The 25,333-nt window shown below is 41.6% G+C and overlaps 1 protein-coding gene across 4 annotated transcripts in view; it reads right to left on the bottom strand.

Annotated features, from left to right (window-relative positions):
• The window catches only part of fermt2 (FERM domain containing kindlin 2), a 46,483-nt gene that overhangs the window by 20,657 nt on the left and 493 nt on the right, over window positions 1-25,333 (bottom strand). For all 4 annotated transcript variants that reach the window (XM_074692571.1, XM_074692570.1, XM_074692572.1 and 1 more), the window contains exons 2-3: window positions 23,809-23,966; window positions 5,900-6,133 (exon numbers count right to left, since the gene is read on the bottom strand). In XM_074692571.1, the coding sequence (XP_074548672.1) occupies window positions 5,900-6,133; window positions 23,809-23,965 (391 nt within the window). In that variant the 5' untranslated portion in view covers window position 23,966. The remainder of the gene's footprint in view (window positions 1-5,899; window positions 6,134-23,808; window positions 23,967-25,333) is intronic.

The raw sequence follows: 25,333 nt of genomic DNA on the forward strand, positions 1-25,333 counted from the left end.
CTTCGTTCTTGCTCCGCTGCAAGCGATGGAGCACAATCCCTGTGCCCTTATACAGCCATGTGAGTTGCCGGCGTGCTGCCGAGCTTTCGCCCCACTGAGCTGTGTGAGGAGGCCAACACATACACCGTTACGTGTGCTGAGCTGTGCGTACGTGGATGGGTCTGTGTGTACTGGTGAGGCACTGCAGAGGCATGTGCTTCACTGTGGGGTCATTTGTGGTGTTTATTCTCATATTCTTATGATCTCATTGCCACCAACACCTAGAAACCACAAAACTGGCCACCTCATACATGTCCAAAAATTAGCTTTAACTAACAGTCTACTTTCCCATAACCATTAGCTTGCTGCTTAGTTCTTTACCCCCCACGTCACCCCCCATCCTCCCTACCTATGAGTCCTCTCTCATGAAATGTGAAGTAAGTGAACCAAATCTTTGGTTTGTAATCCACCTATGTCTTATAATACTCCGTGTAATGGTCCGTTTGGAATCAGCTCAACTTGTGATGTCACAAATTGAGTCAGTATAACAATACCCTCCCCATCACTTTCCAAGATACACCCTTTTAAAAAGCCATTTTGTTACCTGCCATAGTCTGCATGCAACACCCGCCCCTAAAGTATAACTTTTAAAGTAGTTAAATACATGATATCACATGTTTACATATTTTTTAACCTGTATGCAGACGATCTCGAACTGTACCACCATGATAAGCTGATGTATGAAGCCAGTGATGAAATGACATAAAAATAATAACTAATCATTCAGTTACATCTAGTTGCATTCTCAGTTGATGAACTTCGTTCACAGTATCCTCTGTATCTACGTCAGACTCCAGTCCAAACGTGAAAAGCTGAACTGAGTCGTCTGCTGCAGGAGCTCATTTGAATTCAAAGAGAAAATGGACTGACTGGACAGAAACATAGTAAGGATGTCTTATTTAGACAGGGGGGTTCCCAAGTTTTTTTAGCTCTCGACCCCCAAAATAGGTGTGTGTGACTCCTGCTGTGTGAGAACAGGAATAAGCCAAACCAGAAACCAACAAAAAGGAACAACAAAAGCAGCCAAAGATGCTTAATTTAGCCGATCTGCGCAAAATTAGAAGACTTTTGTGCACCTATTGCTTTGCTTCCTAAATTAATCGCCATGGAAACTGTTATCCTGACGAAGTCACCTCAGGGGCCTTGTGGCAATGGAGAGATGTTGGAAATAGAACAAACATTTTCTGTTTGAATGTTCTTATAAAAATTCAACTCTTTTTTTGTTGACATTTTTACAATACATTTTTACAATGAGCAACTGTCTTTAAGATTTTGAAAGCCATCTTGCAACGCCTTCACAGTGTTTCAACAGGGTCCCAACCCCAACTCTGTGATCCACCAAGGGACTGTTAAATGGCTGATAAAGGGGTATTTTAAACTAACTAGTGTCAAATTGGTGTTCTGTCAGCTGGTATAAAAGTTTCAGAATGAAAAGCTGAAACTAGTATTGACATGTCACAATATGTAACTCAATCAGGTAAAAGACTTTTGGGACTGGTTTAGGAATCATGACTGGAAGACAGAAAAAGATCATTTAGAAGCTTTTGCAGGAGTACAGTTTCTCACTTTTTCCCTTAAAAACCACAGCGGTGGACACTGACAGGGAGGGGCAAATACTGACAGACCTGTATATTTCTACACTATCATGAAGGGTGTGGAAGTGTGGCGGATTTGATGGAGATCCAATGTCTGCTGAACTATAAATACAAAGATAAAAACATCCAAATCCGGTTGAAGGAAAAAAATGAAGCTAGCTGTACAGTCGATTTCTGCTGACATAGTCATTTGAGTGTTGAACTGTATGTTTATAGTGAGAATTCAGGGATCCTGATCTGGTGGGAAAGCCTACGCTTACTACATACTTGTGGCTGCTGTCAGGAGAAAGAAGAGAAGGAGGAAGAGGAGGAGGAGGAAGAAGCATGAGTGATGGTTCGACTTGCTAACAAAAGCTTGGTTGACTTCCATTAGCAGAAATGACACCTTAGACAATACAACTCCAATCTTCCGTCCTGCAGACTTGTGGCAGTAGCTGGGCCTGGAGCCAGATGGACAGAGAAGGGGTTGACTGAGAGCCAGCCGGGCCCGCAAGATCGACTCTTGGAAGACATGATTCACTGCAGTGAGTAAGGCCAGCCACAGAAGAATCACAAACACCGTCAGAGTCTAATTTTACAGCGCTAAAGTTTACCGTTCAGACAGTTTAGGACCCTAAATGGAGAAAAAAATTGAGGACGAGTGATTTCACATTCTCTTTTTCCTCACATACTTCTCGGTATTGGGCTGCTTGACTGGGTGATCAATACTCAGAAGCAATAAATCAAGGTTTTCTTCCAGGAAAGACTCAATAAAAGCAGTGGGAAAATATCACTCACGTGTGGTCTAACTCGTATTGGAAACTCTGAATAAGAACATATAATGTGAGGCTGTTAGTCATCAGGATGGTTATTATAAAAGGTGTTAAAGGCAAATCAAAGGGATGATATTGTACTTGACTGTAAGTCTCCAAGGTTAGGCCACACTGCACTCCACTTGTGCTATGACAACAGGACCAGCACACTCAGGACAGTTGAGAAGACTGAGCGGATTGGTGGGTGGTAAATCTGCTGGACCAAAACGATGAAGCAACAGTCCCACACGACTCTAAAAAGGTTTTAAGGACAATGCACTTGAGCTAACAAACAGTGATACCGACAAGCATCCGTTTCTCTACTCCTTGATCTGACTCATTCCAAACAATCAAAACAGTGCTGACAAACGCAACAAGTTACTCCAAATGTTGCTGCCTCTTGTGTTTTCCAGAGTTTGTTTTCTGTGTGTCAGCTTCCAAACTGACAAACCCCGCAGCGCTTAAGTGGAGCAGCCTGACTCTTGTTACTGTGAAGCGGAGCTCTGCTGAGAGAAGCAGTCTCATTTTTGTACCACCTCAGGCTTCCAGGTCCACAGTCATGTGTTAGTCAGTTGTGAGGAGTACATTTTGTGCGTTGGCTCACAGTGAAACGGGCTCCTGTCAGAGGGAGGAGGAGGTGTGTGTGTGGGTGTGTGTGTGTGTTTAATGTGTTGGAAGTAAACCCAGATTGTCTAGACAGGACAAACTCGTGTTTGACTGTGACTCTTGACTGAGCAAATTAACCTTTAAAGAAGCAAAGGAAGCCAGTTGAATTTAAGAGATGGTGTCACTGGCGTATTTTTTGGTTGCTAGTTCAAGTGATTTTGCCTCAAATGGTTTTGATCATCTCTGTCATCTGTCTAGAAACAGCTGGATGCATTATGTTTACAATTTCATGAGAATAAAAACTTTTTTTGTCTGTTCAAGATTCTGTTTTCTAGGGTTTTTAAACTTTTAATCAGACTTCATCTCGATTCTGTAGTCCTGTTAAAAAAAAAAACATGATGAAGACCTTTTACATCATTGTAACGATGATTGACAGCTGCCATTCTTGCGTAGTACTTTCCGGAATAGTATGATACAACAGGAAGGAGAGCCAGGAAGAGATTAGGCTTTCAAAAGAAAGAATTAAGACTTTTTTTTTCTTACCTGGCTTCACACAGATTCTCTACGGCACAAACTTTGGCCATACAGTGGTAAAAGGCGAAGTTATGCTATTGATTCTTTCTATGGTCTTTCCTTATGTGTCCTAGCCAATAAAAGCTAACATCCAAAAATAACTTTTCGCTTGTCTTACAAATCTGTATTATGATGTGATTTCTGCAAACTTAAAACTAGCTTTGCAAGTAAACCACAAGAAAACAGCTCAGACGAATCCGTGTGTTGACTGCTGAACCGAGACCTATTGGTACGAGAAATAGAAGAACAGGGGCTACTCCAGGGTCTGTAAGATATTACATCGTTTACATTGTGGATGTTTAGCAAAGAAAATGAAATCTTGGCTGGAATTTGTTTTCATATCCTTTCCCAGAGGTGCTTCTCGTTACAAGACCCTAATACACAGTTATTACCAATGGGATCCAAGAGTGGATCAGAAAAATCAACAGTTTAAAATGCTCCACAAGTAACAGAACAGTGAATGTGTTCTTAAGACCTCACAAATCCTCAAACTTCAGTTCAGAGTATTCTCAAAATTGTTGACCGGGTTCAGAAATGTTATCAGCGACTAAATATGGAAAATCCCTTTGGTTTACTATAAAGCACGCAGCATAGTACAGGAAGCAAGAGCTGCCAAATGGAAACAGAGGTCAAAACAGGAGGAATGTCCATGTATTACAGTACATCGACTCCCATTAACAGCAGATGGACTGCGTCTCTGTAGGGACACAGCTGTCATGAACATGGGAGAAATACGGCATTGATAATTCATTTTATACTTTTAACTATGAGTGATCTTCTACGCTTTTGTGTAGTACGAGAGAGTTTTAAATTGTGCTATAGATCCTGGAAAGCAGCTTGAAAGAAGGGAGGAGACAGGAAGTTACTGTAAGTTTATATTAGAAATAAACACTGATCAAGGCTTAGTATCCATTTAAACATAGTGATAAGTGAGGGGAGTAGGGTTAAAAACAGCTGGATAATTCACTGGAGGACTGTTTTTGGGAACTTGTTTGGAACAGGAAATAGCTTCTGTGAAACCGATTGACCGGAGGCCCCAGAGCAAAAATACTCCCAAATTAGTAAGTGAGAGAAAAAAAAAGAACTGGAGCCAGAACTGAGTTGCTTCTTGCAGGAAACAAAAATCTTCACTGGCTTCCACCATCAATCTTCAAGTATCTCTGTCCCTCCCTTCCTTATTTCAAGAGCTGAGGACAGCTGAACGGCTACTTGTCTGTGCTTGGCCAGGCTACAAAATTGTTTCAAATCAAACCGTCTGTAAGTCAGATAAGTCACAAATTAAACTTGAACTTTTTGACTCTCTTTTGGTACAGTTTCTTTTTGTAGCATCTAGTAGCAATGACAGTAGAGCAGGTCCCACTGAGGGGCCTGTTAGAGCTGCTGTGCTACATCTCACCACATCCTTGCAAAGGCAATGTCAGCCAAAAGCAATTTGTCCTGAATTTGTGCGAAGAGAAAACAGATTTATTACCGAGGCAGTGGACACATTCCTAACAAGGCTGAGAAAGAGACAAGCTACTCCTTGTGTCCTACGCTAGCCTTTGACAACAGCATCATGAAACATTTCATTTTCTAAAAAAGCTCTGTTAAGTGTTTCCTTCTGAAGCTTATCTCAAAAAAAGGACGTCTGCTACCCAGGATCCTGCATCCCTACCACAGCTAATTGAAAAAAGCACAACAGGTGTGCTGAGACTGTCTGACTTATATTTGTCAAGGCTGCAGCAAAAACTGCTGGAGACAGTGAGTAAGAGGCAGGGGGCAAAGGTTAAGGTCTGAGGCGAGGAAAAGTGGGCGTTAGCAGGTCAGGGATCACAGGGGTCTGGTCTGTGACCTCTGTGAGAGGACAGGGTGGTGCCAGTGATGGAAGATATTGATAGAGTGTCTACGTCGCACCATGGGGGACTGCTGCATTTGGGTTATTGGACAAGATCTGAGTGGATTAAGCAAGCAAAGTATTTTACAGGCCTCAGTGTGTGCTTGTGCAATAAACCAGATTGGTAATCTCTGTTTACTAAACATTCCTGTGAGACTGTTGGAGCCCAGGTTTTAAGGGTACAGCTCCTAACGGTGGCCGACCAGTCTGGAGACGTAACATCAGACGACAGAGCTCAGAGTGTGTTTATTAAACACACCAAACTACCAGGAATCAAAACAAAGCGTGAGGAAGGACGCGATTAACTTAGTCTGATTCATCACAGTGAAATTTTTCTAACCTAATTGTGAGTTTTCTTAGTGACTTTTTCCCACATTCAGAGATGACAGTCATGAAAACACTTTTAAAACAAATTCACTTACTGAAAGTTTTGCAGATGTCGGACACGGCCTTGAAGACACGATCCGAAAAGTTGACTTTGACCTTCATGTGCTTCATGTTGGGCAGCTGGAGGCGCAGGAGCTTGTGCTGCGGCGTGAAAAGCAGCCGGGCGTCTGCCTGGATGCCGTACTTGTCCAATGTCCAGTGGGTTTTCAGCAGCCATGTCTTCTTCTTTTCCCACCACAAAGCGTGGTCTGACCAGTCCTTCTTTACATCTACAAACAGGGGAAAAGAGAGGAGCAGATGAGTCTTAGGTACAATGCAAGCAGTGTTCATTTGGTTCATGAAAATTATGTTGTTAAATGTTAATCACTTTTTTTGCGTGATGGAGATAGGATGACAAGCTGCAATAATTCACTGATTATGATCTGAGGAAGCTTTGTTTTGAGATATAAAATGTTCCCTGGTGGGCCACGTGACATTAGATATCTACAATATTTTTCTGTTAAAATAACTTTAACACAAAAAGATTTGTTTTTGAAATATGAAGAAATCTGTTTTTTTTTTGTTTTTTTTTCTTTTGTTGTAACAATGAAACTAAATCTTATACTGTTTGAAAGTCTGTTAACTTCCCTTTCAACACATTTGTGGGATTAGCAGAAGAGCTGAGTATGGGTGTTGTGCTCATGAACAATTTGCCAGATCTTCTCTGCCAATGCCCCACAGCTTAATCTGTGAATGACTCTTGTTTTCAGTTGTTTGGAGAACTGGATGATTGAAGTCTGAAAAAAAAGACAAATGCACCTGGAGGTACTAGAAGCTCAAAACAAAAGTCACCAACAACAGTAGAATAGATTGTTTTGGCACTGGTATAGAAGATCTGGCAAATTTTTTGATGGGTTCAACCCAGTTCCTTGGGTCATTTTCAGATTTTTTTTGTCTAAAGACTAAAACTAAGTCTAAGTCTAAAGCAGTAACATGTACACATTGTTCAATATGTGTCAGTCACACAGTACTGACCTGAACCTGTCAAACATCCCCCCAGGGCAAAGGGTCACATTTGGGGTGAGAGTGGGGCAAAGAAAAGGTTTGCACAGGGGCGGTACAGTCAAAGTGAGAGGGAGGAGACAGCTGAGTGTGTGAAAGACGTGACTGTTTGTGTGACACTCCAAGGATATCAGGTTCATATCTCCCTCTTTGTTCACCAGTCACACTGTGATCCCTTTAAAGCGCACACAAGCCACCCAAAACCCCACCTGGCTCCCAGGCTTTTGCTCTGCAGGGACTGAGCACAATGGGGACAAACCTGAGGTCTCATGGTTGTTTGTGCCCGACTTCAAGGGGAAGGTGAAAACCGCGGGGATTTCAGGGAACTCAAAGCAGCTGTTTGTGGATCAACTTGATCTGGTTTCTAGAGTAGTAACACGAGGATAGTGCTGAAGCTGCTAATCACCACAAAGTGTAATGCAAACAATACAGAGGCAGCACACTGCATGCACAGAGAGTGGTGTCTTATCAGTTTACCACCTTTACAAGACACATTCATAAGATTTTCAAGTGTTTCTGGCAGGTCAACAAGGTAAAAATATCTTTTACTTCATGTTCAAGCGATCATGGGTAATGGTCATCCCAAACTTTGCTGATGGAGTTCACAGTGTTTAGTCTATTGTACTTTCAGATGTCCCCCATAAGTAGTGATGTCATTACTCCGGCATTAGTCCAGGAAGGCACTTCCCAATGTGGTGTCTCATTTCCTCCACCCACACACCCCATCATTGCTTCTCCAGCCTATCCTCTGTCTCACTGCGGGTCTCTCTCCCCCGTCTCTCCTCTCATAGTCAGAGTCCAGACACAGCAGAAAGTCTGCTAAGTCATCCTGGAGTCCAAAGCAAATCAATATGAGCTGGTTCATCGAAAGACTGAAGAGTCAGCTTGATTGAGAGGACAGGACTGATCAATATTATACTGGATATGAATTTACGCTTTTGATGCAATAGAAGAAAAGTTACAACAGTAAAGGTGTTGTGCTTCAGCGACTTGTAACTCAAAATAATCTTTTCTGTAATATCAGCCATCATTCAGGTTTAAGACAAACTGCAACTCATGCTTTGGCATATCTATAATATTGTTAAGTTGGGAGAGCACCATGTCACATGTTTTTCTTGCCGTTGCTAGGCACCACCCTGCTGGTTGTGGCTGCCTGTTGCAGCAACTCTCTTTTCTTTGTCGTAACTTTTTTGTCTTTTTTTCGTCATCTTTGTATTTGGAGTAGATTATCACTCTGTATGGCTCATTTGTTGGTCATGGACACCCAACTGGTTTTGTCTTCAGTGATATTTTTACTATTTTTGCACCTGTGTTTGTCTGGAGATCCTTCATGTAACCATGGCTGCATTGTTTACATTTGAACTCAGCTGTTAGCAGTCTGCAGCATGTCAATGCTAACTGGTGCAAGGCCTGATGTCTTCCCACAAGGTGAGGAGAATGAGGTGAGGATGACGTGCTGGTTCTCAGGTAGAAGCTAAGAAGTGACGACATGGACCTGTCCTTTCATCCATCGTTATTGGGAACATAAGATCTATCTCCAATAAGATGGACGAGCTAGCTGTGCTAACCCAGCAACAGAGGGAATACCAGAGGGCAGAGTAGCATCATGCCATTCACAGACATGGCTAACAGAGCTAACACCAAACACCAACGTCACATTGGAAGAGCTTCACCTGCTGTGAGCAGACAGGATCCAGGAGACAGAGACTGAACAGACTGCTGAAGAAGCTCAGTCCTGGACCCTGTGGAGGTGGAGGCTGGCTGAACTGGAGGATGATGGACAAGCTGTCAGCATCTATTTTCTTATGGACCTTTTTGCACTTTCTATATATTTTCTTACTTTTGTTTTCTTGATTGCTGCTGTGACTCCTGAATTTCCCCTCGGGGATAAATAAAGTATTTTCTATTCTATTCTATTTGACAAGAGATCTGGGATGAAATGGGAGAAAAATGAGTGGCAAAGATAAACACAATTCAAGTCTGGTCAAAAAAAAAGACTTTAAGTAGCTAATTTCTATTGACACAGGAGCTCGGTTGAGTTTTGCGTTTCAAAAATGGCACCCGACAAAGATAGCCCATAATAATAACATACGACAATCACCAGAACTACAGAGTCCATTTTGCTAAATGTTGCTTATAACACTGCCATTGAGAAATGCAGATACTTTGTTTTACAATCCTGGAACAAATCATGCAAATGTAAATTCAGATAAACATATTACATCAGGGAGGCCAAAGCTACTAATGGAAAAACTGGCACCATAATGAAATTACTCTCCTTCGTGGCAGCTGAACAGCAGTTGGAGTGTGCATAACTTCACTTTACTGTGTTTTGATATTTTTAATGAAAGATACACACAGACACTGTGCACACACTGCTCACTGTGATTATGGCATCACTGATCTTGATGGTTTTCCTGCATGGACCTCATCCATCCGTCAAGCAGCTTGGTGCCATGGTAACTGAAACCTTAAGTGGCCTTCTGCTTCCATGTGCTGCTATTGTTTCACCTGACCTTAACTTTACACAGGGGCACCAACGTGCATTGTTGACCCTCTCCTGCTGATCTCAATCTGAGAGCTGAATGAATGGGATTAGCGGGTGAGTGGGTGAAACAACAGGTCGAGGCTGCTCAGAAGAAGCAGGAAACAAGAGTGCTGTGATGTGAGTAGAGGAAACTGGAATGAGGAAGAGATTTACTGGAAGAGTTTAGAAGAGAAGGCCACCAGCATCTCAATGTGAAGGCCCGGGACTGTGTGAATCAATTTGGGGGAGGTGGGGGTTGTTTGTCAAGCTGTTGGGTTTTATACTGTTTACTCCAGGGGAAACACTTAGTGCTGGAGTGAAAACATTCCAGGCTTTCTTTCTGAGACCCTCTGAGAGTTTCTCAAGCAGCATGGGGTCTGCCTGTCAACGCTCCACTCTGATGCCTCAGCTGTGCCCATCACAACTTCATTGCTACTTTCAGAGAAACTGCTCCCTGAAGAGTATGGCTGCTATTAACGGCAGAAATAATGAGAGGGATCAAACTGAAAAATAAACTTTTGTGAATTTTCTTAGCTCTGCACACAGTTTTTCCCTCTTAAGACCTTGTCATTTCATGTGCCTGGGAGAAATTAAGAGAAGCTAGCATTAAGGTTTGGCACTCAGGTTTTCACCTCAGACCACAATCTGAAGAAACGTCCTCGTACTCAGCATGCATGACCACCGTGCAGTCTGAGTGGTTGCTCAACATGCTACAACCTCCACCATTTTTTCATGTAGACCTTAATGGACCGAGGTTTTCCTTATGCTTGCTTTTGTTGTTACGCAGTGGTTCGATGTGTTGTGATTGGACGAGGGCAGCTCGGGTAGGCGTCCATTGGATTCTTTTAGCAACAGGGTGGTAACTCAATCCACGAAGAGGGAGGGAGAGAGGGCCAATGGCATCTCCAAGCTAAAAATACAGCCTGCCAAACCTGACGTAATGCAGCAGCCAGAGAAGCGAGGGCCTAAGTAATTGGGTGCATTAAATGTGGACCCACAACCCTGCAGTAGAGTGATATGTGTGGGGGTGTGTGTGCAGACAAAGAGGGCTTGAAAGACAAGGGGAGGGGAAGCAGAATGGGAAAACCATGTTTTATGACCTCTGCAGGACGTGAAAGATGATACAGAGATGGGGTGTGTGTTTGTGTGTGTGTGCTAGTTTGTGGATTTGCAGAAGGCTGGGTGTTCTTATCTATCCATTACCTACATTAGCTTGGTGTGTTGTTTGTGTGTGCGCTTTAACAAGCCCAATCAATCCATAAATTCTGTCAAACCAAATTATTTTCATTCACCACCATTTCTATGAGAGCTCTCCACAAAGACCACTTCCCCCGCTCCGTGCACCAGATCAGAATTAAGAAAAATACTGCTTTTATGGATTCATTCAAAATTAATATTGTGCTTCAAATGCTGCACCAGAGGCACACGAGTAACCAATTTTCAGAGCTTTCACTGGGATAATAAGGGAAACTGATGTGCCACTCCTTCTCTTTCCTCCCATCACTCTTTGCTCCATCCCTCCCCGCCTAGTCAGAGTGTCTTTGGTGTTTACATTAGGAGGCAGCTATGTTTATGGAGGCCTGTCTGTGAAGGGGGGAAGGGACAGGACGAGAGGAGAGGATGAGGAAGGAGTGAAGGAGAGATGAGCAGAGGACAAGGGAGGCAATGAGAGCAGGAGTGAGGACTACTACTTGTTGCTAACACACACATGCAACTTGCAAGTAACTCTTACACTTAACTGTTAGAACAAATATTTACCATTTGATTTGTTTGCATCTTTACTTTGGCAGTTTAGTGGAGGACACTTCAAATGCAACATGGAAACTGTGTTGTGGAATTCAGTAAAATTCTGCTTTACATTAGTAATAGACTTTCTGATTACTGTATTATCTGGACTATAAGTCAAAACGTGTATAATAAAGAGGAAAGATACAGAAGTCGCACTGGACTATAAGTCACATTTAGAATGATCAGGTATATTTATAGTATTTGTAGAGAGAACTACTTATATAAAACTTTGATAAGTAAGTATTTGTGATATTAGGAGGTTTAAATGTTTTTCCTACAACACCTCCTATCTGTGACTATACTTAAGTTTCAGTTTCTCCTCTCTATGTGCAGTCCTCTCACTCATTTCGTTCACTTTAAACAAAGTTACAGCAGTTTTGACACTAGTTTGTGAATAAAATCCTGAAAAGGTGTCTACAACTGAGAGTGAAGATGCAAGATTTTTATTTCTCCAAAACATTTTGTCAGGTCGAACACAGCTGTCAGGCTGTCCAAGCCGGGGAAGACTGAGCTGCAGAGCCTCCATCAGCAGGCAGTGCTTACGAGACCAATGAGATATTTCCTCATCAATATTTCCCCTCTATGACTTCAGTGATCTTTTTCCATAAAAGTATCCCAATAACAGAGCACCTCACCTATTTGATATATAAGATGCACCTGACAATAAGTCACAAGATCAGCCAGACTAGGAATAACTGTGTAACTAATAGTGCGGAAAATACGGTAATTGAAATTTTTGAATAAATACTTAATGAGTAGTAAAGGCTTTGCATTACAGAATAAATGTGTAAGGCTGTAACTTTCTCTTGTTTTTCGTTGGTAGTTCCCTGTTGATCCTTTTCTGATCTAACTGGTTTATGACTTGGCTTGTAGCATCTTGCAGATGTGGGAAAATGTGCTTTACTGTCCTAAAATACATATAAATTCCAAGAACAGAAGATATTTAAGAATTGCCGAAATAAATACCTTTGTTTTGGTATCAGCTGAGACATATACAGACATAGATACTAATACCTTCCTATTGATATTCACCAATAACAATACTGATAATGACACTGGTGCCTTGCAATTGATATGTGCCAATACCAGTACAGACACAGATGAGGATACTGACAATGATACCTTGGTTTTAGTATCAGCTAATACAGACACCAAAACATGGTATTGATATTGGTCAATACATAGACAGATACCTTGGTATTGGTAAAGGCCAATCCTGATACAGACACAGATACCTTGGTTTTGGTATTGGCAAATGCAGACACAAATAATGATGCGGATAAGTCCAATGGATCAATCCTTTGCCCCCAATATCAGATCTGTCTTAGACCAACGTCCAGTAACTGGATCTGATCTGATCAGTGCATCCCTATTATTTTCATTATACAACAGCTTCAGCAGCAGCAAACCCCCATGCAGTAAAATGGTTTTAACATTCAAGCCCTAAAAATGATCGCAAAAAAATCCATCTTGAGCTCAGGATGTCACATCAAGCTTTTAGGCTTGAAGAAAGAAGGTCTTGCTGTTCGATGTGCACACTGTGTCTCATTTGATTTACCAAGCGAAGCAACAGTCAGCTGATGCTTGAAGCAGAAACCTTGGCTCATCTGTAGCCTCATTGATGGAGGTGATTTTAAAGTTGATGCATTCACAAGTCAAGGCTTTGTTGCTGTATTTGTAGAGATAGATCTCTGGTAAATGTGTGTCATGAGCTCTCAGGGCCAGGATGTTTGCTGTTAGCCAAGGCCACGCAGGGCTTTGTCATTTTGAGGCATCAGCTGATAAAAACATTACAGCTGGGTGAGGCTGGTCATGCCGTTTCCTTGGTGACTCGTGACAGACGCCGCAGGGGCAGCGGTGCGAGGCGGCAACTTGTTTTCATTCACAACAAAGAAAGCTGCAGGTCTGTTAGTAGTATGCTCTGACACACACATATTGCTTTCCCCTTTTACTACAAGAGCACCAATGTCTTTCTCAATACACCCTCGTCTATAGCAGGCTGAAGGTCGATAATGACAAGCAAAGATACAGGAAACAACTGTCGTGTGCTGTCCTTAAATTAGATCAACTGTAAATGGCCTTTGGGCACTCCCTTGCGTGTGTAGTCAGGCTCGATGGCATTAAAATCAGATACCTAACGTGTACAACAAGTCTGATAGACAGGTGATGACAGTATCTGCATGGTAGACATGAGATAGGGCGTCAGAAAGGATAACAGTGGGAGATTGATGTGATACAGAAAATGCAACACAACATGAGGCTGACTCTGAAAACAATGTACGCAGCAGTGAGGAGCCGTCAAAGCGACAGAGGAGGCAGCAAGACGGCAGATAAACTTGTTTCTAGACTTCTGGAACATGATAAACAGATTATCCTCAGTGAAGAAGCCATGCTAGCAATGCATCTGGTCCACAATTGAGGATGTGCAATACCAGAAAGACGTCACTGTGCTCTATCCTGCAACCTGTAAAGATCCGATAGTTGATGTTTGATCAATTTCAGTGGTGCCCCTAAAATATGTGTGTCAGTTGATATATGTATAAATATTTCATCATATTTACATCAGTCTATTGAAACAGTGATTGAAAACACAATCAGTAGTGAATACATTGATAAATAAATTATCCAACTTTAAAGAAGGGGTATTCATCCCTGTTGTACTATCAGTAGCTTTGTATGATTTACAGATCAAAAAAGTTTCATTTTAGGTACTGTCTCTTTAAGGCTCCCTTGCTCTAAGAATTCTCTTCTCTCTGATTGGCCAACTTCCTGGAGGCCTGCCAAGAGGTAGACCTCTGTGTTTGAGGCCCTTTTACCGTGTAGATCACATGTAGATCTCCTAAAACAGTTAGGAGATCTAGATGTGATGACCTCATCCTTACAGCAAGTCTGGTAAAGATCTCGTTGAGATCTTGCACTAATTTCAGAATGAACCGTTTTGAGCAGTTTACATAAATACATCTAGCATTGTTACTCAATAGCTATGTTCATAATCTGGGAAGGCTTTATAACCCCTCTTTAAGGCAAAAAACATTCTGATTGCTCGAAATCTGACTTAAGCAACCAAATCTATGCTAACATAATGGTTTCCTTTCAAACTAAACCATGTAACTCAAATAAATGGTGTTTTACCTGTGGTATGCTAATGGTAGCTTTTCACTTAAGTATCTACTTGGTTAATAGATATGTTGTTGTGACTTGAAAAAATGCTGGATGTCCTTTCAGATTTTTACCATTTCCTTTTGGTTGCTGGTAAAACGTGAAGCACAAATATTTCCCAGGTTACAATCACCAAACCTGGAGCAGGGCAGTACAACATCATGACAGCATTTCAGCTGCCAATCACTAAAGGAACTCAGCTGCCACATGAGTATGGGGAATTTATGAGATCTCAAGAGTTTTCCATTAACAACCTTGGTGGAGTGGGATGAGCTGAGCTTATTTTGGTCAGTTATTATCGTCCTCCTGTCGGTAATCAATTGCACAGGTTGTTCATCACTGGCATTAAATATGCAGTACACCTCTTTCGTCTGGACACTCAAGCAGTCGAAGCAACCAGACCAATCATTTAGACAAAGGGGCTTCGAGTGTTGCCTTTCAGGCTTTTAAAGTCTCAGGAATACGAAACAAAGGTTCATCAAGGTTGTGACCTGTGTCAGTGATACACAGCTCACTTAAAAGGGAGATCCATTAAGGTCATGACTGGCCTGAAAGGAGTCAGGGGACTCAGGCGGATATCGATCTGGAACTGCTTGAGTACAAGTTCCAGACTAAGATGCTGTTTGCTCATCTATATATGGCCTTTCAGATCAAACAGTTTCAAAGCTTAGCTAGATGTTTTACCAAAATGTAAGTCCGCAGTGGTGTGTAAAAGGGAAAAGCCAGGCTTAGTAAAAGACAAAAGGAACATTACGTCACCCTGGAGTGAGTTTGAAATCTTAACAGGAAATAAAGGAGCATCCTGGCAGCCTGTTGCAGCGAGGAGATAGAGCAACAGCACTGGCTTGGATGCATTAGGAGAGGCCAGGAGGACTTTTAGAGGAAACCTCCTTAGAGACGGATAGTTTGTATTCATTTATGTCATTTTCAAAACAAAGCAAAACATCGGGGGTACTCCCGCTCCTCCCTGACACAGCTTGATACGATTAAGTGCTCAGGACTCGGAGGAATAATGACATTACAAAAGAGACTCCAGGACTAAGATCAATGGTGCAGATAGACTATATTCATTTGTGACTCTATCCATGCATGCTTCCTGCAAGATCTGGATCCGTGCTTCCTAAACTTTGTTTTTCAAAGAAACCCTGAAGAGAATTTAACTAATTGGATACAAGTGTAACCATTAAATTAGTTAGCATGTTAATCATCTAAAAACTTCACAGATTCCTGAGCTGATTAAAACTATTTTCTTGGTTAAAACTACCTTCCTAAAGCTTCTTCCCTGGCCTGTGGAACCCAACACCTCTCCTTCCTCTGTGCTCTCTGAAAGGGAGAGTCCAGACACAGACTGAGAGGCGTGGACAACTTTAAATGAATGAAATGTGGGCTGGGAACCTTAATGAAAAAACCTCCATATCAGCTTTCTCCATTGACCTACAGGTGTGTGGAGTTACAACAACAGAGTGCTGCTCTAACATTTCCTGCCACTGGATCCGCTGCGTTGCCTGCAACTACAGGAAGGCCAGAGGGACAAAAAGCAACAAGCTTCAAATTCCCAGAGGAGACATTTAAGTCTGTGTCGCTGCATTTTTAAGATGCCAAACAAGGGTAATTAAATCATCCTTAATAAGCACAGCAGCTCTCCCGTGGTAATAGGGAGGAAGGCTTTTAAATTATGGCAACTTGATTATGTTGTGCTTGGATTCTTATATCAAGACAACATCAGACATCTGACATTTGGGGTATTGAGAAGCCTAACTTCTCTGTCATGAACTTAAAAAGTTGGTCACTTTGTTCTTGGTCAGTTTTATTTTTCAATCCTAACAAAATAATTTTCTGATTCACTCAGCTGTTTTTCTTTTCTTGACAGCGTCTCGTCAGCATACTGTATCATGGTATTACAGCATTTGTCAAGGACTGATCACAAAGGGAAGATTTGTCCTACTTATGCGTTAGCACATGTGACACTTTGACAAATTTGTTATTTAAACCATCATCCAAACAGAAGGGAAGAAGAAAGACACTGAATGTGCTACCAAAATTAACTGCTACCGCTACAAACGTACATATGCAAGCCTACAGGTGCATCTCAATGAATTTGAATAATGTTGAAAAGTGAACTAATTGCAGTAGTTAAATTTAAAAAGAGAAACTCGAACTATATAGGTGTCATAAAAGCTTAAAGGATATGCAGATTTCATTTTCAAGCAGGACTTGGTGCCTGCCGACACTGCCAAAATGACGAAAAGTTGGTTCAATCACTGTGACATTACAGCAAACTCACCAGAACATAGAGAATCTATGGAGTATTATTGCACTGGGCCTGAGAAGAGTGTTTCAGTTTTTGCTGACAATTGGGCAGTTCCTGTGTTTCTAATTTGTAAACTGCGAGCAATATTCTGCTCTTCATCTTTAAATCAACTTGCATATTGTAAACTATTTTTCTCTATTAACTTACTGTTTGTATGCTGTCTCTTTATCATGTATACCTTTTTGTGACGTGTACTGCTGCCCTCTTGGCCAGGTCACTCTTGTAAAAGAGATCATTGATCTTAATGGATTATTTAGTTTGGTAAATAAAGGTTAAATGAAATAAAACTGCAAGTAATAAAGACGAGCTGAAGGCTGATATCAAAGCAAAGTGGGCTTACATTAGGGGTGGGTGAAAAAAAATCAAAAACAGATCAATCAGGATTTGTTTTTTTTTTTCAAGAGAGGGTGAAATGTTTCTCTTTGACTCATGTGATGTGCATTTTATGGGAAAATATGGCTCCTAATTTAGTCTGTAGATATTATCATCGTCATTTAACTTTTTCTCATGGTCTGGTGTTGAAAAAGCAAACTAAAACTCGCAAAAATTGTATTTATCAAAGAACTGCAATTTAAATTTAATTGGCAACCCAAAAATCATAACAGAATCGAATCGCGAGAACAGCATTGATTCCCTCAAACTCACAGTGCATTGATTCAGTAAGTCATGCAAAAGGAGCTCCGACCAAATATTGAATGCATTAAAAAGTTTTTTTTTTTTTTTTGAAAGCCTCAAATCCTTTTTAATTATTCCTATGAAATATTCTAATTTTATGAGTTACTGAAATTAAATTTCTCTTAACTGTTATCCAAAATCAACACAACTAAAAGAAGGAAACTCAAGTTCGCATGTGATCTGGACATGTCTGTTTCACTTTTCGAATTGAACTAATGAAATAAATAAACTTCTCCACCACATTCTGATTTATTGAGATGTGCCTGTATATGAGCACAGAACAACACAATCACTGCAGCATCTTGCAAGTCAAACAGGAAAGCTCTGGCCTGGGCAGGACCGCTACTTAGACTAACTACTTCCTGTCAGAGAGATTAGCGAGCAGGACGATCACAGAGGCTGCCAGGCTATTTCTCACTTTGTAATGCCAGACATTCAGGAGGGCTCCTCAGCCCCGATCAATGAGACTCATTACACTTGGTGGTAGATGTAAGTGGTGTGTCACGGAAGCATGATGTAAGAAGGGTAAGAGTGCACCACCAACGTCCAATGAATCCTCCACAGTCCTTGTGTGTGATATTGAGTGTTAAGATATGAGCGTTCCCAGCTCTCATCAACGTCATCAGCACAGATATGACTGCATAATCTCTGCCCTTCATCTCCCTTCTATCTGCAAGGACTTGAGAGCCATTCTCTTCCTCACTGAAGGGACTCTGAGAGGGCAGGAAGGCGGGAACACAAGGGAGGCACGAGGGAGAGGGTGCACAAAAAGAGCCTGGAGGAAGTTCAGCATCCTGTGTTAAATCACGTCTGTTTCCTAATGCAACCTGCTCACTATTGTCAAAGCTGAAGCCATCTGCTTTTGGGTCAGCAGACACTGCACTTGGCACTGCAAGAAGTACCCAAAACTGGAGTATTACATCAAAACACAGAAGGAATCCTCAAAAAAGGAGGATGAGGAATGCTGTAGTTAATCCCAAACCATTTCCTACATTCTCTGCAAATCTGAAATCAATGTGAGATGATGACATCCGTCTAAAAGCTTGAATAGCTTGAGTATGTAGGTCATCACAAATACAAAACACATTTTCTCTGACTTGCAGGGAAACTTCTCTGCGGCTCGCTGGAGGAACAGCAGCCAAAAACTGCGGCCCCCTCATTGGAAACCACCACACGGACAATCAGAGTCACACAAGGCCAATTAGTTAGCTTGTGTTCTATTTATGGAACATTTCAGAGTACATGATCCTGGGTCTGAAACCTGGAGAAAGTGTACAACGTGTACTTTTATGTCCTTCTACTGATTGGCAACCCTCACTGTGTGTCTGGAGGAGTGGATGGTGTCAATACAGAGGATAAGCTGCCCCTGAAACTTAAAATAGAGACACAATGATACAAAAATTACCACAAATTCTATTTAAAGGGAGTACGGAAAAAAAAGAGGAGGGTTGCTAAAGAGAGACAGAAAGGGGGAGAGGGGTTGATGAAGCAGGCAGCAGAGAATCCAGCAATGACGGCAGCGACCAGAGAACAACATGCCAAACCCTAGAAGTCATTTCCTGCTCCGTGGAAGACTTTTATGGAATTCTAGCAGCGTGGCTAACGTCACAACAAGAAGAGAGACAGTCACCCCACACATCTCACTCCCTGCACTTTCTATGGCTGCTGCTGCTTTTCTTCACTCCACTCCTTCTTCGATACCACCAGAATACCTCCAGTCCTCTAACAAACTCCTCAACAGCTAATGTGACTTACTCCAAAGCTTGCCTTTTAGAAGTTGGCATGATATATGCTAGTCTGTCTTTGTTGTGGCCATGATTCTATTATCATTAAAAGATTAACTTTTCACCTTTACATGGGAATTATTTTGATACAGTAAAAGCAATGTCAGCATCTCTTTTTCATCATCTCTGCATTTAGAGTGGATCATTTCTTTGAATGATTCATTTGTGGGTCATGGACCCCAAACTGGTTTTGTCTACATTGATATTTTTTACTATTTTTTCTCCTGTGTTTGTCTAGAGATCCTACATGTAACCATGGCTGCATTGTTTGCGTGTGAAATTAGCTGTTAGCAGCCTTTAGAATGTGAATGCTAACTGGTGCAAGGCCAGATGTTTCCCCACAAGGTGAGGAGAAGGAGGTGAGGATGATGTGCTGGTTCTCAAGTCTGAGTGAAGAATTGATGACATCGACCTGTCCTTCCAGCTGGTGAAAAACAACAGAGGCTTTCTGAGAGCTGTCCCTACAATGTAAGATTTCTCGTACATACGAAAGATGAGCTTACAGGACCAGCCAGGAGGTAGCCTGAGTTTTAGGAACGCTTGCATCAGGTATTCCTGGCCATACCATCACCATCAACTGCTTCCTGACTGTTTGGATTAACCTGGATTGCACCAAGATCAACTGTGCTAGCTAATTTCATATTTATTCCTTATTTTAGAAGTACTTTTTATCACCACTTTATTACTCTTCATTTATTGTGTAGATATGTAACTGGAATCATCAAATTTATCCACAGGAAAAATCATCAGAATCATAGAACTTATGTGAAGTGTGCAAAGTGTGCAATGTAAGTGTCAAAAATTTACATTTCTTGAAAGGAAAAAGACAAAAACTATGACAATGATTAAATTTTGAATAACTGTTCAGCCCTGAGCCCTTTTCAGTGTACAGCATAAACAAAAAAAAACAAAAAAAACATTGATGGCTTTATGGCTTACTGTAACACACTATTTATCAGACCTAAAAGGTTCATAACTTTGGTTCAATCTTTTTAAATCCATTTACTCCAGACAACTAATGTTGTTTGTGTAATATCTGTGTTCTTTTCTGAATGAGCTTTTAGAGAAGAGAGCTGCTCTCTTTGGAAAACATCAACAAAGTCAGAGAAAGCTACAAAGATGGTTAGCATTAGCAAGATGAAAGGATTACAGGAGCCAGCGACCAGAGGGTGGTCAATCAGCTGGCTTTAAATACCGCTCTCCTGGAAGGTTGAAGAGGAAATGGAAGCAGAGTTTGCCGCTGTGATCAATAGCTGAGTGCCTTCCTGGCATTTGTCTATTTAATCCATTATCGAAGGCCGCCTGAGCCGGCAAACATGGAAGAGAGCTGCAGGCTCATAAGGAGAGTTTTGAAGGATGGATGAGGATGAGGCACACCCACTGACACTACTGCACTACCCGGGCTCACGTGTGGGAACACATGCAGAAATACTACTAATGAAGTCTAGCCATTGAAAAGCCGACCTTTGCAGGTTTTTTACAATAAGAAAACGGCTCCTGACAGCTACTGTAATGAATATTTGAGGTAATTTGTAGCAAAAATGCGACATGTGGAGCACAGTCAGCCTTAGTGAAAGCACTTACCTAATCGAAAAAGGTCATAAGTTACAGCACAAGAGATGTCCTTCCAATGTGAGGCCAAAGCACTGTCTGCCAAAACTCTGTGGTATCTCTGTGTCACTCCTCACAGCACCATGTGTATACGTATGTACTTTTACACATGTACGGTATCTAAGTATAACCAAGACATCCAAGCTATCAGCACATCCAGCTGAGGATATGTGACAGCACATTAGAGGTGTTGGTGAGAAGGTTCAGGAGTGGACACACTGAAGAAACACAGGTTGGTGGAAAAAAAAACAGGCCAAAGATTTTTCCCACAGTTTGCCTACATGTTGCTTTGATCTGATACTGTAACTGCTTTGTTGTTTTTTCTTTTAGTACACAAAGTCCAATCTGGCCTTTCTCAAATTAGTCTATAGTCTCCTGCAACGTGCGGCCATGTGGAAAACTCATGTTGTGTACAGGTTAATGATTACAACCTAAAGCAACCTGGTGACTCAGGGTTGGAGGGTGATGGCACTCAAATGAAAAGTCCCTTCACTCACTTTGTGAAACCAGTTCGTACAAAACAAACATTTCTATTACCTTTATTACCTTTTAGCATGCTTTAGTGAGCCAATTCAGCTGCGCTAATGGCCCAAGACACAAAATCATCTTTGCAACTAAAGATTCACACGGTCTGCCCTCTTTGGGGTTTTTTTGGTGGGTAAAAGCAACAACCAAAAGCAAACGTCAATCAACAAATCCAAAACTACAGCGAAGTGCAGGTGTTGAGGCCTCAAGCCAGCAGAATCCTGGGCAGATAAAGAAGGAGGAAGCTAAACAGCTTCATCCACCAGAAGAAGGAAAAGAGAGCTCAGGATCTTAAACTATGAAATCATTCCCTAATACTCATGATTGTACATTCTGCGTGAGCTTAGATAAAAATGATATGAAGGAACGGAAATTGAAAACACATTTGTTTAAAAATCATAATTTGATGAACAATGATAACACTGTCAAACTTCATTTATCCAACTTCTGTCCTCCATATACTGAAGTTTTGTTTACTAGTTATCTGATCAAATATTTGATGATGTTTGAATGTACATGTTTGGGTAGGAACCAAGTGTTAGTGAGTGCAAGGTTTAAAAAGGAGACACTGGCTGTTTTCCAAACTGCCTACTGCCTGTGAATGTGGAATGTAGTACATACTGCATACTGCCTTCTGCTTTTGAATGTAGTATGCAGTGTGACTGTTCTGTTAGGTCTGTTTTATAGTATACTTCACTTGCTCTCAGTTTCAGGAAGCAGAAATACAGGTGGTGGAAAAAGTACCTCCGTAAAGTCCATATATGGTTTTAAACAAGTTCAAAAGTGGCTTATATGGACCGTGATTAATTTTTCAGAAGTGAACAGTTACCTGTGAGATAGGTACCACCTCTTCAGTGAAGCGACAAGATTTACCAGTTTCTTTCGATCAAAGCGTCTAACATTAGTGTTGTTGTAATGCTAACTCAGTCCAGTGGGTGGCAGTAATACGCCTAAAATTAAGTGCAAAGTAAAAAACAGAAAAAGAAGAAAAACACTGACAATATTGTGCATGGTGAGAAACATTATGTGAGGTAGCCTGAACCTCATTTTTTTCTGAATGAGTAGGACATCTGGGTGTTTTTGGCATGCTGCAGTCTCTACTCCTTTTCGCATATTACATTCTAACTTTTCAGCAAATCAGTAGGCACTGCTAGTGCAGTAGGCGGTTTGGAAAATAGCCAGAGAAGTTAAGGGTAAGTAGTGTTTGTTTGAAAGGGAAGAAGAAAAGACGATTGTTTTGTTATGAACAATTTTGGTTAAGTTTTGTTTTGGTTTTCAACATTTTTGTTCCCCTGTGGTTTATGCCACTTGTAAGACATTCTTGTAACATATTGTAGCTTATGCAAAATTGCATCATTCATTAATGTGCTTTCACATCGTCAATAGGTTTGACCTTGTGTTTGGGGGGGTTGGGTGTTATAAACAGCAATAAAGACATCAGTAGCTACATCAGATCCCTGGAGGGAGTGATATAAACTCTAAGATCCACACTGCTAACACAAAACAGAAGAAAAGTCATACCCCCAATCAGATCAGCACAAAAAGCGCAAACACAGCTCAGACAATCAGGTCTTGAGAGGACTCTGAGGTGGGAGTACCAATGAATTCATGTCGTCAAACACGCGGCAGCAGCCCTGCACTCCTTAAGCATGGATGCTGCACAGCAGCACCGACCTCAACCACAAAGAACAAAGACCTCAATTATGTGCAGCTCTAACAGGAGAGCTAAAAACAGGACCATGGGTAGGGAATAAAACCTTGGAGCGCTGCAGGAATGCTGAGCATTCAAGCACCATCCACACACAACACACTGTCACTCCCAAATCGCAGTGCCACGAACACTCAACTTTCTCCAGCAGCCTCCATGAAGCAGGGCAGTGTTCGAGTGTCGGAACAGAGGACTCTTATTCTTACTCACACCCAAACTTGACAAGTGCGTAACTGCAGGATCAGAACAGTGGATAATACAGAGGGGGAGGGAAGCTGTGTATGGTTTCTTTATACCTTGGGTTACTGACCCATATGGACTGCAGGGTGACAAAGAAGGATATTAACCCCTGCATGTCCACAAAACTGAAAGAGGACTGAGCATGTTTCATGCAACTCAGGTCAAAGAGGGACTCATTTCCCGAAGCATTTCAGAGCCATGTTTTGAATAGAAACCATACTTTTTGGTTACCAGGCTTGAGAAACATGTGCCTTTAACTTTTGCAAGTTTTCAGAAACTTTTTGTTGGAATTTCACAGCTCAGTGCAGCAACAACCCCCATAAAAATTGCCCAACTCATAAAGGCAGATACTGTAAGTCAGCCAAGCTCAGCTTCAGCAGGATAGTTCAGGACTCTGACGCTACAACTGCAAACCATACCCTCACTATCACTGCTGGAATGTATGAGAAATCTGTGGAAACGCAAAAGGCTCCTTTTATGTTTATCATGTGTCAAATGATCAATCAGGACACTTTTCCTGCCTGTTTATTGCTCTTCAGATAAGCTGCGGCTCTTACAGAGCTCGGCATACATACCTAGTTTCTCCACCAGCTTCAGCATGACTCCTCCAATGTGGATTTCTCCTGTGACCCTAAGCGACACATCCCTGTGGAGGTCAGTGACATGCATCTTCAGTTCCCATGTCCCATCAGCGTAACAGCCATCGGGCATCCGGATCCCATCCAGCGCCATCCTGCCAAAGACAGAGAACACATCAGGAGGCCAGAAAGGCTAAAGATTTAAAGATCTGTCAAATTGGAGGGAAACAGAAACTTTCTGATCCTCTGAAGGGAGAGAAATATGGAGCAGAGATCATGCATGCAGACTCTTGAGAAAGAACTGTACAGTGTTACACATTCCTCTCTGGATTCACTTGATTACTGTTATTTAGCAAAGTTCATTCAGACAGTATGGACTTAGTGCATTCTCAGGATGTGACACCTACAGATGCGGGAAAAACAGCTCCAATCAAAATCATGCTGGTTGTTAAAACCCAATAAATCCATCAAAAAAGTCAAACACAGTGATGTTAAAAGAGTTTGCCAAACATACGCGTTAAACTATCGATTAGAGATGCACCTATCAAACTTTAAGTTTGGATCCCCATATCAGCTGATATCCAGTCTGATACCAGCATTAAATTAACAATCACAGTTCCTCCATAAGAGGATGAGACTGAGAGTTATATTTTGGTAACTTCATGGATCTGCCCAATGAATTTGTCCTTTTCTGCCATATCTGATCTAGCTATTTGAGTCTGTGTTGGACTGCCAACCAAACCCAGGATTGGATCAGTGCATCCCTGGAAGAAACCCTTTTAGAAACAAAAAAAAAAAATCAGCTGATTTAAATGGCTGCAACACCTCAAACCCTCAACAGATGCACAATCTCCTCTGTTGCTCTGGAAGACCCAACTAATGATTTTCCGAACAATTTGTCCATTTTTTTCTGCTTTTATCCTTCATTCTGAAAACTTGCATATTTATTTACCTTCAATTATATTAGATTTTTTTTTAAATTAAGTCTAAAAATGCGTTTTCCTGTTCTGTAACAGCTGTTTTTTCATGATCAAAGTGTAGAGTCAGAGGTAGTTCTTTCAGCATGAGCTCACTGTTATGGAGACAGCAGTAGTCTCTCCAATGATGTGATTCAGCTATAAAATGGACATTTGATGCTCAAATTAAAAATATATATCCATCTATTGATTTTCTATCTCTGTAAGTCTCCTCTTGCTCCAGTCGCGCCCAGTTGTGTGAACTCGCTGCCAAAAAGTTGCATTGCAGTCAATCTGTCAATTCCTTGATGTGAGGCTGTCCTGGGGTACAGAGTGGCCTGGCGATCAAAACAGCCGTCTGATCAATAAACACGACAGAACAAAGGCTACAGGCCCGCGGGTACAAGTTCAACAAAGCGCTTTGCGGGCTTTTATCTCCCTAAAAGAGCCGCTTCACCTGTTAAAAATAACGGTAAAGGCTCTCTTACAAATAGGCAGAGGGCTTCATTATGTAAGCAGGGTCTGTTCAACAGCTTCCCGGCTGCCTTCAAACTCGTCTAGTCGAC

This window comes from Halichoeres trimaculatus, unplaced genomic scaffold (assembly GCF_033239565.1).
Source record: "Halichoeres trimaculatus isolate MK-OKI-2021-1 unplaced genomic scaffold, fHalTri1.1 fHalTri1_scaffold_17, whole genome shotgun sequence".
Lineage (NCBI taxonomy): Eukaryota > Metazoa > Chordata > Actinopteri > Labriformes > Labridae > Halichoeres > Halichoeres trimaculatus.